Source organism: Palaemon carinicauda, chromosome 37 (genome assembly GCF_036898095.1).
Source record: "Palaemon carinicauda isolate YSFRI2023 chromosome 37, ASM3689809v2, whole genome shotgun sequence".
Taxonomy (NCBI): domain Eukaryota; kingdom Metazoa; phylum Arthropoda; class Malacostraca; order Decapoda; family Palaemonidae; genus Palaemon; species Palaemon carinicauda.
The window spans coordinates 50,293,216-50,313,385 of record NC_090761.1 but is presented as its reverse complement, the minus strand read 5'-3'; the positions used below and the strand labels follow the sequence as shown (position 1 = coordinate 50,313,385).

Below are 20,170 nucleotides of genomic sequence, written 5' to 3'. Positions count from 1 at the left end.
AGATCGTCTTCCTTACTGAGCGCAGCGTTCCTCTTGGGAGGCTGAATCAACTCAAAGGTGCTAAAGTATACAGGGCTGCAACCCATACTAAAGGACCTCATCACAACCTTTAACCTTGGCGCTTCTCAAGAAAGAATTGACCACCCGCCAAATCAACAAGGATGTGGAAGGCTTCTTAGCCGACCGTACAACCCATAAAAAGTATTCAAGAGAAAGGTTAAAAAGTTATGGGATTATGGGAATGTAGTGGCTGAGCCCTCGCCTACTACTGCATTCGTTGCTACGAATAGACCCAGGGTGTAGCAGTACTCGTAAAGAGACTGGACATCTTTGAGATAGAATGATGCGAACACTGACTTGTTTCTCCAATAGGTTGCATCCATAACACTCTGCAGAGAACGGTTCTGTTTGAAGGCCACTGAAGTAGCCACAGCTCTCACTTCATGTGTCCTTACCTTCAGCAAAGCAAGGTCTTCTTCCTTCAGATGAGAATTTGCTTCTCTAATCAGAAGCCTGATGTAGTAAGAAACTGAGTTCTTAGACATTGGTAGAGAAGGCTTCTTGATAGCACACCATAAGGCTTCTGATTGTCCTCGTAATGGTTTTGACCTTTAGATAGTACTTAAGAGCTCTAACTGGGCAAAGTACTCTCTCCAGTTCGTTCCCCACCATGTTGGACAGGCTTGGGATCTCGAACGACTTAGGCCAAGGACGGGAAGGAAGCTCGTTTTTAGCCAAAAAACCGAGCTGTAAGGAACATGTAGCCGTTTCAGATGTGAAACCTATGTTCCTGCTGAAGGCGTGGATCTCACTTACTCTTTTACCTGTTGCTAAGCACACGAGGAAAAGAGTTTTTTAATGTGAGGTCCTTAAAAGAGGCTGATTGGAGCGGTTCAAATCCTGATGACATTAGGAACCTTAGGACCACGTCTAGATTCCAGCCTGGAGTGGACAACCGACGTTCCTTTGAGGTCTCAAAAGACCTAAGGAGGTCCTGTAGATCTTTGTTGGAGGAAAGATCCAAGCCTCTGTGGCGGAAAACCGCTGCCAACAAACTTCTGTAACCCTTGATCGTAGGAGCTGATAGGGAGCTTACGTTCCTTAGATTGTAACAGGAAGTCAGCAATCTGGGTTACATTGGTACTGGTTGAGGAAAACTGCATTGGCCTTGCACCAGCTTCGGAAGACTTCCCATAAAGACTGATAGACTCTGAGAGTGGATGTCGTCCTTGCTCTGGCAATCGCTCTGGCTGCCTCCTTCGAAAAGCCTCTAGCTCTTGAGAGTCTTTCGATAGTCTGAAGGCAGTCAGACGAAGAGCGTGGAGGTTGGGAGTACCTTCTTTACGTGAGGTTGACGCAGAAGGTCCACTCTAGGAGGAAGAGTCCTGGGAACGTCGACCAGCCATTGCAGTACCTCAGTGAACCATTCTCTCGCGGGCCAGAGGGGAGCAACCAACGTCAGCCGTGTCCCTTTGTGAGAGGCGAACTTCTGAAGTACCCTGTTGACAATCTTGAACGGCGGGAATGCATACAGGTTGAGATGGGACCAATCCAGCAGAAAGGCATCCACGCGAACTGCTGCTGGGTCTGGAATCGGAGAACAATACAAGAGGAGCCTCTTGGTCATCGAGGTAGCGAATAGATCTATGGTTGGCTGATCCCACAGGGCCCAAAGTCTGCTGCAAACATTCTTGTGAAGGGTCCACTCTGTGGGGAAGACCTGACCCTTCCGGCTGAGGCGATCTGCCATGACATTCATATCGCCCTGAATGAGCTTCGTTACCAGCGTGAGCTTTCGATCTTTTGACCAAATGAGGAGGTCCCTTGCGATCTCGAACAACTTCCTCGAATGAGTCCCTCCCTGCTTGGAGATGTAAGCCAAGGCTGTGGTGTAGTCGGAGTTCACCTCCACCACCTTGTTAAGCTGGAGGGACTTGAAGTTTATCAAGGCCAAATGAACTGCCAACAACTCCTTGCAATAGATGTGAAGTGTCCTTTGCTCCTGATTCCATGTTCCCGAGCATTCCTGTCCGTCCAGTGTCGCACCCCAGCCCGTGTCCGATGTGTCCGAGAAGAGACGGTGGTCGGAGGACTGAACAGCCAATGGTAGACCTTCCTTGAGAAGAATGCTGTTCTTCCACCACGTTAGAGTAGACCTCATCTCTTCGGAAACAGGAACTGAGCCCGTCTCTAGCGTCATGTCCTTTATCCAGTGAGCAGCTAGATGATACTGAAGGGGGCGGAGGTGGAGTCTCCCTAACTCGATGAACAGGGCCAGCGATGAAAGTGTCCCTGTTAGACTCATCCACTGCCTGACTAAGCATCGGTTCCTTCTCAGCATGCTCTGGATGCATTCTAGGGCTTGGAAGATCCTTGGGGCCGACGGACAAGTCCGAAAAGCTCGACTCTGAAGATCCATACCCAAGGAGACAATGGTCTGGGATGGAACGAGCTGAGACTCCTCAAAATTGACCAGGAGGCCCAGTTCCTTGGTCAGATCCATATTCCATTTGAAAATCTCCAGACAGCGACGACTTGAGGGAGCTCTTAAAAGCCAGTCGTCTGACGGAGCCGGACACAAGATCATGATACTGCTGCACAGTCTGTAAACTGTCAATCATGGGCAAGCGAGGAAGTACAGTGACAACCCGAATCTGTCTAGACTGTCTGGGTCGTACAGACAACTCCTTAACGGGTTGCTGAGGTTGCCCACTGCGTCACAACAAGTCCCTTCTGTTGGTTGTTGAACGTCTTCCCCGTGACACATTGACTCCGTAAACAAAAAATCCTCTAACAAGGACTAAGCTTGGACTGCATGTCATGCAACACAGCTCAAGGTCTATGGGAGCAGGTGTGGTAACAGACGGGATTAGCGGCTGAAGTGTAACCATTACCTTCCCTGTAAGCATGTTATGCTTAAATAAAAGTCCATAAGAGGTTATGCAGCTAAAGGCTCCCTCCAAATGACAGAGTCCTCAAGGGAATATCAGAAGGAGGGAGAAAAGAACTTTCTCATCTACAGGGACCTTATCCTAGAAAAGCTAAGTTCTCTGAGTGAGGGTTCACTGGTGCAAAGCAGCAGACTAGAAGGCAACGTTATGAAACTGCTTGACAGTCTAGTGAGTTGGCAACAACCCAAGATGTGTTGAGAAGCATGCGGTAAGGTATGCAGAGCATGATGTATGCAGAGTATGCTGTATGCAGAGCATGCTGAATGCAGAGCATGCTGTATGCAGAGCATGTTGTATGCAGAGCATGCTGAATGCAGAGCATGCTGAATGCTGAGCATGTAGGAAGTAGAGCCTGCTGTAAGCAGAGCCTGCTGAAAGGAAAGCAGAGCGTGTGCATGGCGTTTAACATTTCTCAGAAATTCCATGACCAGTGCTAGAGTGCTTTATGCATGCTTGCATGGGGTTTAAACCATGGTATGCTGAACAGCAGAGTCAGAACGAGCTGGAACAACAACAGAGGTTTCCTCAACTTGAGGGAAAACCTGAGGTTCAGACTGCATAGGCTGAACAACAGACGGAGCAGAAGGCAGGTGCAAGGGTGAAGGAGGTTGACTCCTAGCAAGAGTTGCACCCAAGGATTGCACCAGCTGAGCGGAGGACGGAGGCGGAGTAGTCCGTTCCTGTTCCTGTGGTATGAGTGGAGCGTGAAGAGACCGAGGCTGTGCAGAACAAGGTAAAGTTCCCGCAAGCAGAGATGTCTGAGGAGCAGGATCAGGGTGCACGGGTAGAGCTCGGTGCAGCAGCTGAGGAGACTGACTCACAGGTGGAAGAGGTTGTTGTACCTCCACCGAGAGTTGCACCGCCGGTGGAGCAGCCAGGGGAGGAGGAGGAAGAGTGGAGTAATCCTCCTGATCCCAAACCGAAGGTTGCCTTAAAGAAGGCTGATGCTGAACAACACTGGGAACAGTGAACACAGAAAGTGGTTCAACATCGTACGCCTGGCAGATGGAGCTGCGACTGGGTGCAGCGAGTGCAGGCGGGTGCAGCACAGGCTGAACGGGTGCAGGAGGTAGGTGCACCACCGGTGCAGGCGGGTGCAGCACAGGCTGAACGGGTGCAGGAGGTAGGTGCACCACCGGTGCAGGCGGGAGCAGCACAGGCTGAACGGGTGCAGGAGGTTGGTGCACCACAGGTGCAGGAGGAGCAACACTCTCAGCACGACACTCACGCATCAGGTCCGAAAGCTGTGCTTGCATGGACTGTAGTAGAGTCCACAACATCGTACGCCTGGCAGATGGTACTGTGATCAGGCGGAGCGAGTGTAGGAGGAGGGAGTGTAGGCGGAGGCGGAGGAGCAACACTCTCAGCCCGACACTCACTCATCAAGTCCGAAAGCTGTGCTTGCATGGACTGTAGTAGAGTTCACAACATCGTACGCCTGGCAGATGGTGCTGCGACCAGGCGGAGCAGGTGCAGGCTGGGCGAGCACAGGCGGAGCAGGTGCAGGCTGGGCGAGCACAGGTGCAGCGAGAACAGGTGGAGGGAGTGCAGGCGGTGCAACACTCTCAGCCCGACACTCACGCATCAAGACCGAAAGTTGTGACTGTATGGACTGCAGTAGAGTTAACTTGGGGTCGGCAGACACTAAGTTCTGCTGAGGTAAAGCCTTAACAGCAGAGATCTGTTGTGGCAGAACCTTACTCCTCTTAGTCGGAGTGTAATCAACTGATGACTTAGGAGAGTCAGAGCTAACCCAATGACTGCATTCGGGTTGTGAACTTTAACTTCGTACGTCTGGCATAGGTCTGGACTTAACGTTTAAGAAGTCTTGAGACCTGAGACCAGCGTTACTCTGCCTTTATTTCTCCCCTAATCTCTTCTGCAGACGAGCAAAATAAGGGCTCAATCGTCTGCGGGTGGGAGTGACGGTCTCGTTAAGACACGCCCACAACCACCGAGAATACTTCTGTGCGCCGATCAAGGCCTGCTGAACCCTTATGCCCTTCGACATTGCTTCTCCCCTGGGCTTGGGAGCTTGCAAGAGGTCCCGGACTGGGAGGACGACTGGCGCGCACAAAAGTACCCTCACGCACTAATCACTTATCACTTTGATTTCTGTTTGCACTTATTTCACTGAACTCGAAACTTTAAGTGGTTTGTACCTGAAATACGCAATTCTATCCTTTCAAAGTTAGTAATTGCGAAAACAGAATTACAATATAACAGAAAAAACTAATGAAAGATAAATCAGTGGTTGGAAAGAGACTAAACACTAGATCACTCTAGAAACGTTTACCTTCTTCCCCTAAAGAGACTAGGGAGAAGAGCAAAAATCGATAATGACGTTACTCGTACGCCTGGCAGGCTTGAATGAAACGTTTATCCTCTTTCTCCCTCCGTCTCTATCTCTCTCTCTCTCTCTCTCTCTCTTGACTTAGAACCTGAGAGAAGAGCCCAATCATATATATCGTTAAAACATATTATTGTTAAAGGAAAAAACTGAAAAGTTCCTTTATTAGGATCAAAACCATTAAGTTAAGAAAGAATGAACAAAACGCTAGACACGGTTACTCTTACTGCAACGTGAAACCGTGAACATTCTTTCTCTATCGTAACGATAGAGTGCAAGTTGAACGTTCTGAACGTCAACAACTGCAGAGACAAAACAAAACGTTAGTTCAGCTTTGAAAACAGTACGAGACTGTCAAAGAAAATCTTTCAAACTCTGTGGCGGAAATAGCATAATATGTTAACAGGTAAAACCGAAATGACGGGCTCAAAGTTTATTAACTTCGGTAAAAGACCGCCTACTATAGGAAGGTCGAATATAAACAAATATAAAAATTAATTTTAATGAGTTTATAATAAAAGGAAGTTAATCGAAGAGGCCTATAAGAGGCGGAGAGATATAAAATAAATCTATAACTTTTGTTAAGCAAAATTAAGAAAGAGAGTCTATACTCTCTTAGACACCAACACTTCCGTCTAAGGGAAGGGTCGGCCATTGAAAGGTGAACGAGAGTTCATACTCTCTCGTCACTAAAATTAATCAAATTAATTTCAAAAGCTAACTAAGCTAATATAGAAGTTTTCCAGTAAAGCGACAGCCGAAATCAAAGAGAAATACTTCACCAAAGTCGTGAAAATACTCCAAGAACATAAGCGTATCCCAGAACGTCTTGCCGGAAGCACGACAGAGGAATAATTGAGGAGGTGTCAACAAGAAGTACTTGAGTACCTGGCCACAGGTGGCGCTGGTAAATACACCCCCTTCTAGTATTGTGATAGCTGGCGTATCCCTCCATAGAATTCTGTCGGGCAACGGAGTTGACAGCTACATGATTATCGGGTAAGTTTAATATTGAAAAACCCTGTTTCCCCCCAAGATTGTTGTGGTGGTGAGTATCTCAAAAAATAGTTATTGGGGTGTAAGTATGATGATGACCATGGCCTATAACTCCCTTATCACTAAGATTACAGCAGCCTAAGGGGTTCACAAAGGGGCATTAGCCCTCCCTTAGGTAAGTAAGTAGGGACACAGCTTGTAGGTTAGGTTTGGTGGGAAAGTTTAGTAAAGTGGTGTTTTATGCTCCTAGTTATTTCTGGTGGAATTAAGTTATAGTGATTATTATTACTTGCTAAACTACAACCATAATTGGAAAAGCAGGATGCTACAAGCCCAAGGGTTCCAACATGGAAAGGAAATAAATAAACAATATGAAAAGTAATGTATAATAATGGTAAATATGACAAATTCGTAGATAATTTGTATTTTTCCTAACGATACAAACCTTAGCTATTTACATGGGGTAATTACTTTGGCGACAGCCGATGACGAGCCATAAAGTTTTAACGAGGGTTTCCTAACCCACCGCTAGTTAGCGGGGGGGTAGGGAGGGGTAGCTAGCTACCCCTCCCCCCTCACACACACCGGTGATTACATCACTTTACTTAGAGGTAGGGCTTATCTTGGGGGACAGGGCTGGCGGGCACATAACTGTAAATAGCTAAGGTTTGTATCGTTAGGAAAAATACAAATTATCTACGAATTTTTTATTTGTTCCACTGAATACAAACCAACGCTATTTACATGGGGTGACTCAACCCTTAGGAAGGGAGGTAAGTCCCCTGCCATACTGGCTTTGGCTTGCCCGGGGGCTTCTAACCCGAGTCCATAAAGGAAACTCAAGGGCTGGGGCCCCTGCGCCTCGCAGACAGCTGAGGGGCTGCTGCGGCCTACGTAAGTAGTGTGTGAAGGTGAGCAGTGACATATCCTAGGAAGTTGGCCTGGAGTTCTTTAGAGGGAAATCTAGGCTAGGACTACCCAATACCACCTCGTCAGGGTATGGGGACATGACAGTATTACAACTTAATACTAGGAACACAAGGGAGCATGGCTTACCTGCAGAGGTTCGAGGTCAGCTGTGCAAAGGACCCAGGATGCTGTTTTTCTCCAAGGAGAGGATGAAGAAAAGAAAAGGGCCAGACAGATCTTTTCATTCACACAGACTAAAACCGGGTAACAATGCCCTCAACCCTCTGCTACTTGTCCAATTAGGAGCCTGAGGTTAGACCAGCTGTTGTGCAGCCACCACAGGGCCGATAGAAAACTTATCGAGCCTCCTTTGTGTCACGTCTTGCAGGTAGTGGGCCGTGAAGGTGGTCTGACGCTTCCACACCCCAGCTTGCAGGACCTGCGTCACCGAAAAGTTCTTCTTGAAGGCCAGGGACGTAGCAACGCCCCTGACATCATGCGCCCTAGGGCGCCGCGACGGAGGAGGGTCAGAACTCAAGGCCAGGTGGATCACCTTGCGGATCCAGGCCGAGATGGTATTTCTGGTGACCCTCCTCTTCGTTTCCCCGGTGCTGACGAACAAGTTCCGCACCTGGGAGCGGGCTGCAGCTGTTCTTTTGAGATACAACCTCAGACTCCTGACTGGGCACAGTAGGAGATGGTCTGGGTCATCCGTTACAGAATGAAGACTCGAGACCTGGAAAGAGTCGAACCTAGGGTCCTGCACTCCCAGGTTCTGAGTCTTAGCAACGAACTCAGGGACGAAGCCGAACGTTACCTCCCCCCATCCCCTTGAATGGGCGACGTCGTAGGAGAGACCATGCAGTTCACTGACTCGCTTGGCCGAGGCCAGAGCTAGCAGGAACACCGTCTTCCAGGTAAGGTGGCGATCAGAAGCCTGGCGCAATGGTTCGTAGGGAGGCCTCTTAAGAGACCTGAGAACCTGAACCACGTTCCAAGGGGTAGGTCTCACTTCCGACTGAGGGGAGGTAAGTTCGTAACTCCGTATGAGAAGAGACAGTTCCAGCGAGAAGGAAATGTCCATTCCTTTGAGCCTGAAGGCAAGACTTAAGGCTGAGCGATAGCCTTTCACTGCCGAGACCGAAAGGCGCATTTCTTCCTGCAGATACACAAGGAACACCGCTATTGCTGATAAAGTGGCATCAAGGGGAGAAATACCCCTTCCACGGCACCAACCACAGAAGACTCTCCACTTCGCCTGGTAGACTCCTGCGGATGACCTTCGCAGGTGGCCAGACATCCTTTCCGCAACTTGTTGCGAAAACCCTCTCTCTTTGAGGAGATGGTGGATAGTCTCCAGGCGTGAAGTCGAAGCGAAGCTATGGCTTTGTGAAAGATGTTGGAGTGTGGTTGTTTGAGTAGCTCGTGACGTGGAGGGAGTTCCCTCGGTATCTCCGTGAGGAGCTGCAGAAGGTCAGGAAACCACTCTGCGTGATGCCATAGCGGAGCTATCAAGGTCATCGAGAGGTTGACCGATGTTCTGGTCTTGTTGAGGACCCTCCTCATCAGACAGAACGGGGGAAAGGTGTACACGTCTACGTTGTCCCACCGTTGTTGGAAGGCATCTTGCCAGAGGGCCTTGGGGTCCGGGACTGGAGAGCAGTATAGCGGAAGCTTGGTGTTCAACGCTGTAGCGAACAGGTCCACAGTCGGGGAACCCCACAAAGTCAGGACTTTGTTAGCTATCCGAGGATCCAAAGACCACTCGGTACTCACTATCAGCGTCGCTCTGCTCAGACTGTCGGCGAGCACATTCCTCTTGCCTGGAATGAAGCAAGCCACAAGTGATATCAAGTGGGCTTCGGACCATCTCAGGATCTCTACTGCAAGATGGGACAGCTGTTCCGAAAAGGTACCTCCCTGCTTGCTGATGTAAGCCACCACCGTAGTGTTGTCGCTCATAACCACTATGGAGTGGCCCGCCAGGACTTGGTGGAACTTTTGAAGGGCCAGAAAGACGGCCTTCATCTCCAGCAGGTTTATGTGAAGGTACTTTTCTGATTCTGACCACAGGCCTGAGGCCCTGTGGTTCAGAACGTGAGCACCCCACCCCTTGTTTGATGCGTCCAAAAACAGCATCAACTCCGGGGTAGAGACGAGAAGATCCACTCCCTTTCGCAGGTTCTCGTCAGCCACCCACCATCTGAGGTCCGCTAGTTCCGCAGATCCCATGGGGATCAGGATGTCAGGGGAGTCGAGTCCTTGACACCACCGAGACTTGAGTCGCCACTGAAGGGATCTCATCCTGAGACGACTGTTGGGAACGAGGCGGGTCAGGGAGGAGAGATGGCCGAGGGGACGAAGCCACGACTGGGCTGAGAGCTCTTTTCGATTGAGGAAAGGTTTCGCAACCTTCCTCAGCCTCGCTATCCTTTCGTCTGATGGGAAGGCTTTGTGGAGATTGGTGTCTATGATCATGCCTAGATACACCAGCTTCTGAGAGGGCTGCAGAGAGGACTTCTCGAGGTTTACCACGATCCCCAGATCCCGGCAAACCTCGAGGAGCTTTTCTCGGTGGCGAAGAAGGGATGCCTCCGAGTCTGCCAGGATCAGCCAGTCGTCCAGGTAACGGAGGAGACGGATGCCGATCCTGTGAGCCCAAGAAGAGAGGATGGTGAAGACTCTGGTGAACACCTGAGGGGCTGTGGAGAGACCGAAACACAGCACCTTGAACTGGAAGATCTTGTTGTCTAGGCAAAATCTCAGGTACTTCCTTGAAGACGAATGGATTGGGATCTGGAAGTACGCGTCCTTCAGATCCAGTGTGCACATGAAGTCTCGCGGTCTCACTGCAAGCCTGACCGTGTCTGCCGTCTCCATACTGAACGGGGTCTGCTTGACAAACCCGTTCAGTGTCGAGAGGTCGATGACTGGTCTCCAGCCCCCAGACGCCTTTCTCACAAGAAAGAGTCGACTGTAAAAGCCTTGGGACCCATCCACAACCTCCTGGAGAGCGTTATTCTCCAACATGGTCTGGACCTCAGCCCGAAGGGCCTGCCCTTTTGCCGATCCCATGGCAAAAGAGTTCAACGACACTGGATTCGCTGTCAGGGGAGGGAGAGATGCTGTGAACGGGACGCGATATCCTAAGGATATCACGGAGACCGTCCAGGCATCCGCCCCGAGTTGCTGCCACCTTGCTGTGCAACTCTGCAGGCATCCCCCCACTGGTGGACACGCGGGGGGAATGCCAACCCTAGCGCTTCCGGCCTCGGCCGGAGCCTCTAGGGTTCTTGCCTCCCCTGGAGGACTTTTTACCCCTCCTGCCCTTGGCAGGAAAGGGCTTAGATACCTTGGGCTTCACTGCTATGGTAGTCTTCTTCGTATACTTGACGGGACGAGGCTGCTGAACCGCCGGGGGCTTATAGGGCCTCGATGTAAGGGCCCTATGGATGAGGGAATCCTGGTTGGATTTCCTCCACCTCTCAGCAGAGAGCTCCACATCCTTAGGCTCAAACAAGCTCTTACCGAGGACGAAAGAGTGTCTGAGCCTGCTCGACTCGGCACTGGGAACCTTATGGTGGAACCTCTCGACAACAGCGTCCCTGTGTTTGAGGATCGTGTTGGCCCACAAGCTCGAGACTTGGTGGGACAGGAACTCGATGGTCCGAGTACCCGAGAGGAGAAAAGTTTCCAGTGCCTTCCTCGTGCTCTCCTTGGAGAGATCCTCGGAACGCACCAGAATGCCCAGAGACCCCAGCCAGATGTCAAGCCAAGAAGTGGCTTGCATAGCGCACTTGATGACCTTCTCCTGGCTCTGGACCTCAGTGGCTGAGAAAAATACGTGCCGGTTGGAGAGCCTCTCGAGAGGAACTCCCCCTGTGAGCCCTTCCACGGAATGATGTAGGGGAAGGCTCAACGTAGACTCCTCAAGGACTTCAAAGTACCTCCTCTGATGGACACGAGGAGGAGGGAGGAGCTTACTTCCGGCACTGGATCTACTGGAGGAGGCAAGCTCCGCGAGCTGGCTCTCGATCTTGTCTCTGGCGCTCTTCATCTCCTGTGACCAGGGCAATGCTGCGCTGGCTCTAAGAGGGCTTCTGAGTGCCAAAGATGCGATCCAGGACCGTGTCCTTACCCTCACGAGGTGGGACCTCAGAGTCTGGAATCCCATTAAGGTTCCTCATGAGAGTCAGGACCTGCCAGAACGCCTGCTCTGACTCCTGGGGCTCGCCTCCAGATGGACTTGCAGCGAGGTCTCCGGACCCCAGAGGCTCTTCCTGGGGGGAAACGTGGGTAGCCTCTACGTCCCTGGGCCGTTCCTGTCTGATCCTAGAAGACGATTTTGGAATCGTCTTAGAGTCCTTAGGTTCCCTCCTAGGAGGGATGCAGGACTCCAAAAGCGAAGGGGGCAAGTCCTTCTCCACCTCGGGACGAAGAGACCTCTTGGGAAGAGGAGGAACATCCACCATTGGTGCGATGGGAGAGTATTCCTGCTCAACCGACTCCCCTGAGGAGGGGTAATCCTCCTCCGCAGGGGAGGGCGAGAAGGTCTGAGGGGGAGAAGGATCTTTGCGCAAGGATCTACGCGGGGACAGCACAGGTCTCGAAGGAGGATCCACAGGAGGAGCTCCTCTCTTCCTCTTCAGGGGGGAGGAAGCTGCCGCTGGATCGTGACCCGAATCAGAGAGTGTTGGCTTAATAGCCCGCATGAGAGCTCTGAGTAGGGTGTCGAACCAGGTCAGACACTCCCTCTGAAGGGAAAGGGATCAACGGATCCCTAGGAGGAGTCGACACACGAGGGTTCGCCTGACGGGCTGTAAGAGAAGAATCCCTAGACCTGTCAGAGGAGCGTTCTCCCTCTGGCGAACGCGCTGGTCTGCGCTTGCGGGGAGGGGAACGCGACACAGAAGAAAGTGCCTGCCAGTGATCGCGCTGGGGCTCATAAACTGGGCCCAGATCAGGATCGCGCGGGAAAGAAGGGCGCGAAGCTGGAAAATCGCGCGCGTGCGCCTCCGCCGTGGCGGGGGCGCGCAGGAGGATGGTCGAGAGCGACGGTGCGATGGCGCGCAAGAGCTAGACTGGGAACATGCCCGCGAGCGCGAGTGGGCGAAGGCGTGGGCGTGCAGCGAGCTGGAACAGGAGGCGGCTGAGTGGGCGGGCGCGTAGTGATGCAGGCCCGCAGGGCGAGAGATAACAGGAGCGCCCGAACGAGTGTCCGGTAGGACTGGCCGAGGGCGTGATAGTGCGGGAGCAGGGTCGCGAGCGACCTAAGAACGAGAGGTCTGATGGTCCGACTGGACCGGTTTACTCACCTGAGCAAACGCTAGGTGCGCTGGCGATTGTGGACGCGCATGGCGCGTGTCAGGAACAGGTCGCGTCGGGGTTCGCTGCTTTGGGGGTCGCGAGGATCGAGCCACTTGCACCACCGCCGTCTTAAAGATAGGCACGGGGCGTGAAGCAGGAGTAGGGCGCGACTGAGGAGCGTCGAGCGTGATCGTAGCATTAACAGATTCGCGCGGTTCCTGAGGCGGCCGTGAGCGCCCGTGCGCTAACTTGGTAACCTCTGGGGCGACGAGCGATTGGGGCGCGTCAGGCGCGATCGTAGCATTAACAGAATCGCGCGGGTCCTGAGGCAGCCGTGATCGCCCGTGCACTGACTTGGCAACCTCTGGGGCGACGAGCGATTGGGGGGCGACGAGCGATTGGGGCGCGTCGAGCGCGATCGTAACATTAACAGATTCACGCAGTTCCAGAGGCGGCCGTGAGCGTCCATGCGCTGGCTTGGCGACCTCTGGGGCGACGAGCTGAGTCGTCGCGACGCGTGATCGCGATGGAGCTGTATCAGGAACTGCGCGCGGACGCGCATCGCGAACCTCTCTCATATCATGAGACTCCCTATTATCGCAGACCTCCTTAGATGGGCGCGATGGGGTGAGCGTTGGTGCTGGAATCGTGCGGGGACGCGTATCGCGTCTCTCCCCCGCAGGGCGCGACGAGTCCGAAGGACCTGTGGCCGCCTGTGCGCCAACTCAAGAACCTCCTAGATCGCGCGCGGTGAAACGGGAACCGGGGGCCGGCGAGGAGCCGGAGGGCGCATGAGCGCTGAAGGCCGCTGGAGCACCGGTGGGCGCGTAGGTGCCTTATCAGGAACTGGTTGCAAGTGCGCAGGAGAGCGCAGCGGCGCTATAGCAGGCTGTGCCTGCGCAGTTGGGCGCTTACACGCTACATCAGGAACTGCAGAAGGGTGACGGCCATCAGCAGGAACAGTGGCGCGAACGCCCAAGGGTGAGCGCCGAGGCGCTTTATCAGGAACAGCTGGAACAACAGCAACAGGTAGCGCAGGCGGAGCCTTACGCTTAGGGGCGAGCTGCGCAGATGCGCGCTCAAGTCCCTGAGACCCCGAAAGGTCAGAAGGTTGCGCAGTGGCAATCTCCGGCGCATAAAGCGCGTCAGCAGCAGTAGATGTAGACGGCTGAGGTGACAGCTCGCATTGTCCCGAAGGACGACCATCCTCCGACGGGGATCGCGAACGGTCCCTGGAGAGGTCAAGGGTGGTAGCAGGTAAATCAGGAGAACGGCGAGTCGTCTCCTCCGCAGAGGACTGTGGTGACGACGAACCGAAGAGACGCCTTCTAACCCCTTTGAAGGGAGAAGAAAGGCCTCTACGGCGAAGGGGAGGACGAGCCTTCCACCTTATACGCCCACGAGGGGCCGTGGGATCAGCAGGCTGACCATCAACAGGCCTCCGAAGAGGCGTCTCTACCAGAGAACTCCCCCGAGAGGGAGTCTCAGCGGAAGGAGAGACCGTAAGACTAAGCTCCTCCCTCGAAGTATGTTCAGAGGGAGAGACAGAGCCTTCTGCTACCGCAGCCACAGAAACAGGAGTTTGGTCAGACCCACGGGATGTTTCCGACACAACAACGTCAACTACAGACAGAGGATCTATGTCCGCTGAGGTTGACGATTGTTCGGCAGTCGCACCCCGTTTTATCATACCAAACAAGACTTCCTTGGAGGGCGAACCCTGTAGCCCCAAGGAAGCCCAAAGCTGAAAAAGGTCATTGTTAGATACAAACACCTCCTCCGAGGGGGGAGGGGCACCCGCCTCGCTATAGTAGGCAACGACCTTTTCCCTCGCCACGGGATCGGTTAATGACATCAACATTACGGTCTACGCTACCTCTCGCCGGCCTCTCGGAAGAGGCCGCCCGAGCGGGAGCTTCGGAGGAGGAATGGGCGGCGGAAGAGGAAGACTTAGGATTTTCTCCCTTCCGAGAAACCTTGGAAGGAGAACGATCCCTCTTAGCCTTCTTCTTACGTCGCCGGGCAAACCTCTCCCACTGGGAGGTAGACCACTCCCTACACTCAATACACAAATTTGAACAATCACACTGTTGGCCCCTACACTGGGGGCATAAGGAGTGCGGGTCCGTTTCCACGGCCGACATAAAGGTCCCACAAGGGCGGCCGGGAAGTCCAGGGCAGGTACGCATTGTCAGTAGAGGCCAACTTCACACACACTATTAAAGAGATAAAGCTAAAACAGATTAATATGGCGGTCAAAGCGAGCCAGAAGTAAAGTGAGTTAATCACCGGTGTGTGTGAGGGGGGAGGGGTAGCTATCTACCCCTCCCTAACCCCCCGCTAACTAGCGGTGGGGTAGAAAACCCTCGTTAAAACTTTATGGCTCGTCATCGGCTGTCGCCAAAGTAATTACCCCATGTAAATAGCGTTGGTTTGTATTCAGTTACATAACAAATATATTTTAATTTCTAGCCAAATACATGAACCATAAAATTTTCCTAATCGCTATCTTATGTTTTATGCATTTCTGACCTTGATTATTAGGGCAACCCACCCATTCATGAGTTTTTGAACCCCCTTAAACAAAGACAATCATGGGGAGCCCCAGTGGGAAACCGGGATATTTTGGGAGGGTTAATGCCAAAAACGAGTGATTTGCAGCAATAATACTGATCAGAAATGCAAAATAAACACAAGAAAACCAGCTTGAAAAATATGTTTCATGTAGGTGAATGAAAATAAAGTATCACAATTCTCTAGGACTCACTTCTTGTCCATCTAATGGTTTTAGTTACGCCGTGGCTCGCTTCACTCAAACAAACATATCTCACTGTTCCTATGTTCAGGCAAACGGTACATGCTGAGCTGTGCTCGTCCACCTCATTGCTCATTATTTCGGGGTTAATTTTTACTTCCACTAGTAACAATAGCTATACATTGAATGGAGATCATTTTCATTATAATCATTGCCGACATAGATTAAATTAAATTAAATTTTGAAATAGAATGTACCTCCCCAAGTTCCTTCTTGCAGACATCTTTAAGTGATGGTGGTTTAACTTAAACTGAAGTAGAGTATGGAAAAAAATGGCTGTTGTAGAACAACATCCGGGAACTTATGCATGAATATTTGAAAGCTCCTAACTGGTTAAAAAAGCTATGTAATGATTACGTCATACAAAAACCGAAACGCAGGCCAAAGGCCAAAGCTATTGTAAGCAATGCATGTGCAATAACTCACCATCAGTCTCCCGAATGTAAACAATGGACTTAGAGTGAGAGATAGACTTTACATTTTAATAGAATGATACACAAGTTATGCCCCAGCCCCTATTAAACATATAGAGAAAATAACCAAAATGGCCATCGCTCGTCCATTTCTAATAGCAAATTTCAGTTTTACTAGTAATCTAATTATCATATAATAACCACAATTAATATTAAATATCTTAAGATCACTAACAATGTTAAAATAGATGTCATATATAACTATTAAGAGACTTATGTAGGCCTGTTCTGCATAAAAACATTCCCTGCAAGTTTGAACTTCTGAAAATCCACAAATTAAACGGTAGAGTTTTACTGTATTACAGATTCTCATTTCGAACAGAAAATATGTTTTCCTGTAGTAAATAATGTGATTTAACTGAATTTCACCTTCATTTCAACGGCAAACAAACAGAACAACCAGTTCCACTGACATTAAGTAGAGAAAACTGGTTGCTGTTATTACGGCTGAAATGAAGGTGAAAACAGGTGAAATCACGTTATTCCTACAGGAAAACATATTTTCTGTTAAAATGTTTAAAATATGTCTCTTGAAAAGGCTTGTTTTACCATTATATACAGTTTCCCCAGTATGTTTTCCCGGTTTCATTGTAGTTTATTACATGGCAATGTAACCTAGGATTCCAACTACATTTTCTTATAGGAAAAATTACGCTCCCTTCGAAAATAACACTCGTTCCCGTCGCAAATGAATAGTTTCAGAAATATATATACATCTATATCCTCCGATAATGGGGGACCCCCAGTGGGAACTCGGGGTTTTGGGTGGGGAAATCATACTGGGGAACTGATATATAACCGTAAATCAGTCCTTTTCTTCTCTATACATTTCCTTCTTGTATTTATTATAACCGTAGGAAAATACAAAACAGTATAACTGGATATATTTGGGAGGAGCCGTTTCAAAGGTTATTTCTTGTAGTAATACAGTAACCAGTGCTGCCAACGCCTGTTGTAGTTTAAATGTTAGCATTCCATACCTGATGTAGATCAAATGTTAGCATTCCTTGCTAACATTAGCACCCATTTGTACGTTCGTTCGTACGCACCAGTTTCCGACCTGCGCATATATAACCCCCCCGCGCAGGAGTTTCCTCTCTCCAATTACTCTTTTTATTACCGTGTTATTTTCTCATTTTATATTCCCATTCAATATTATTTATCAGTCATTCCATTTTACCTTCCTATATTGGGTTTATTTGTTTGGTTATTTCTTTATCTCTTCCTGGTTGCACATAAATACTTACTCTGGACTAGTTTTTTTATCCAGTTAATTCTCGGTGTGATCATCTCATTTTATATTCCCATTCAATATTATTTACCGTTCATTCCATGTTACCTTCCTATATTGTTTTTATTTATTTTTGTTGGTTATTTCTTTTTCTCTCCTCTGTGTCTTATAAATCCTTTCTCTGGTCTAGTTTCCGTATTTAGTTCATTCATGTTTACCCGCTAGAGTTCTTTGTTTTTCCCTTAACCAATCACCACCCTAGGCCTATACAGATATCTCCCTACCCCCCCACTTCCTTTATCCCTGTTAGCGGTGTTTTCATACCCTTTGTTCCAATGCCTTTCCCGTTGTAACCTTTGTCCTGGTGAGGTGTTCTGCATTACAAGTGCGGTTTCTTTATCTTATAGGCAAGACATTCACGTGTTTTATTGCAATTCTGAATCCATCATTCGTAAAACTAAGAAGAAACTCCGTTGTGGTTATACCGTTTCTGCCTATAAAGGTACTTTTTTGGACAAAAGTCGTCTACCCCCATGGAAGATAATATTATGTGCCATCCACTTTTTGCATAAACATTCGGACCATGAGACCCTCATGGATGGTATCGACATATCTTCGAAAACTAGTGTCGATTGGAGAAGTTTCTTTTCCCAGTTTACCGAATACTTCGTCGTTTTCTTCATAAAAGTAAGTCATTCCTCAATAGCCATTATACGTGTTTTGTGACCGGGGTACTTCTAGGCAAGGTTAGGTGGGTTTTTTAGGTTCTGTGGTCTTTCTGTACTATTTATATATTGTGTAACAGTTATATGGAAAAATTATTTAATATTCGAATGGAAATATTTATCATTTCTGCCACTAGTAATGACATCGTGTCGTTGGTAGTTCTGTGTTCCATTCGTCACCGTTGGTAGTACTGTGAATCAAAGTAAGTCATTCCCCTATGCTTATTATATGAGTTTTGTGACCGGGGTACTTCTAGGCAAGGTTAGGCGGGTTTGTTAGGATCTGTGGCCTTTTGGTACTTTTTATTTATTGTTTAATAGTTATATGGAAAAATTATTTAGTTTACGTATGGAAATATTTAGCATTTCTATCTCTAGAAATGACACCGTGCCGTTGGTAACACTGTGTACCATTCGTCATCGTTGGTAGTTCTGTCAACCATTGGTAACGTTGCTAATGTTATCGTCCCCTACATCTGTTGTTTATATATTTTAACTCAGTATATATGTCAACAGTGTTAATATTTATATGGTTCATTTGTATTGTATTTCATTGTGTGATTTCGCACAGGAAATATATGATTTCCTATAGTAGATATCGTGATTTAACTGGTTTTCTCATTCATTTCATCCGTAATAACATCAACCAATTCGTCAACTTATAACTAACCGAATTGGTTGATCTGTTTGTTTGCGATTGAAATGATCATCAAAATCGGTTAAATCACGTTATTTGCTATAGGAAATCATATATTTCTTGTGCGAAATCACACCATGGAATAATATACAAAATTACCGTTTTCCCCACCCAAAACCCCGAGTTCCCACTGGGGGTTCCCCATTATCGTTGGATATAGATATACATATATTTCTGAAACTATTCATTTGTGACAGGAACGAGTGCCATTTTCGAAGAAAGCGGAATTTTTCCGATAGAAAAAGAGTAGTTTTTTTTCCTAGGTTACAGTGCCCTGTAATACAGTACATTAATAACAATATATATTCCATCTCAGCCTAGCCTAACCACCTAATCAAGCATGATCCAATGGCCTATCATTCCTTTGTCATAGGTCTTAACTACCAAACTAGGCCAACATTAACTGAGCTATGCTTAAAAAATGAATAAATGCAACTTTAAAAATATACTAACGTTTGTATTCTGTCATTAACCGCTTCAATGCTCTGCCAGCCATTGCAAATGATGTAGAAAAAGGTTTCCTTTTGAGTAAAAGTTCTTTTTTATGTGTTAGGACTGTTGGAACACATCAGATGATCAGACTGAAGTCTGGACTCTGTTGTTTACAATTTACTCTCCAGTCTCCACTGATGTAGCACAACGTTGGAAGTACTAGATTGCGTGGTATTTTCAAATCTGGAAAATTAACATGGCGTAGTGTTCAGTCTTAGGACACGTCACTGGAAAAAAAATACTGAGGGCTAAATGCCAAGTCACACACGTATCGTTATTTTACTCGTCATTCAAGTTCATCTTATAAAAAATCCAAGTTGATCTGCATCTTATATATTTGTTGAATTGAGGTAAATAGTGAGGTTGCAGAAACACTTTTTTTGGTAAAACCACTTATAAAAATATGATCAGTACCAATATGGTTGTGCACCATTTCCGTAATAAATAGTATCAAATACGTTAAAATTAAAATCTGCACGTGCGGTTCGCCCTCATTTCATCATTAAAGTACTGTACGATCAAAGACAGCCCTTTACTGTCTTGGGTACGATGCGAGCTCCAGTCGTATCTTTTATGGACCCGTTTGACTTAAACGCGCGCACACACACACACACACACACACACACACATGGGTCCATACATGGGTTAATCAAAAAACCGAACAGCCTCTAGGACAGTCATCCAGTAACTAATGAATAAGTGATAAATTCTCTTATATAGTTAAAATTACACAATTCCATAACATTAATCGCTCTAAACACCATCATGGAAAACACACACAAACAGATTAATACATTCACCCTGTGTTGCATGCATTCATGCTTGTCCTTCCTTCCAATAAACCATCTGAATTAAACACTGTTTATTATCCAATCTTCGAACGATTATGCAACTCCAAATTATTGTAGTCCATTCTTTCCTCTTATCATCACCATCTCCTCCTACGTCTATTGACAAAAGTCTTAGATTTCGCCAACCGCCTCTCTCTCTCTCTCTCTCTCTCTCTCTCTCTCTCTCTCTCTCTCTCTCTCTCTCTCTCTCTCTCTCTCTCTCTGAGCTTTCAAATCAATACTTCATTCATCATCTCCTACTTCACGTTTCATAGTCCTCAGCCATGTAGTCTTGGGTCTTCCAACTCTTCTAGTGTCTCGTGTAGCCCAGTTGAAAGTTTGGTGAACTATTCTCTCTTGGGGAGTGCGAAGAGCATGCCTAAACCATTGCCAT

General features: G+C 48.5%; 1 protein-coding gene across 3 annotated transcripts in view; it reads right to left on the bottom strand.

Moving 5' to 3' along the window:
* Positions 1–19,085, bottom strand: part of Ubc7 (ubiquitin conjugating enzyme 7) — a 54,277-nt gene extending 35,192 nt beyond the window's left edge. For 2 of the 3 annotated variants that reach the window (XR_011041568.1, XM_068361182.1), the window contains exon 1: positions 15,281–15,419. Coding sequence is in view for 2 of the 3 variants with exons in the window: in XM_068361182.1 (XP_068217283.1) it covers positions 15,281–15,404 (124 nt within the window). In the remaining variant the exon portion in view is untranslated. Of the gene's footprint in view, positions 1–15,280; positions 15,420–18,907 lie in introns of those variants that run through there. The other variant, XM_068361183.1, reaches the window with a different exon arrangement.
* Positions 19,086–20,170: the final 1,085 nt, after the last annotated feature.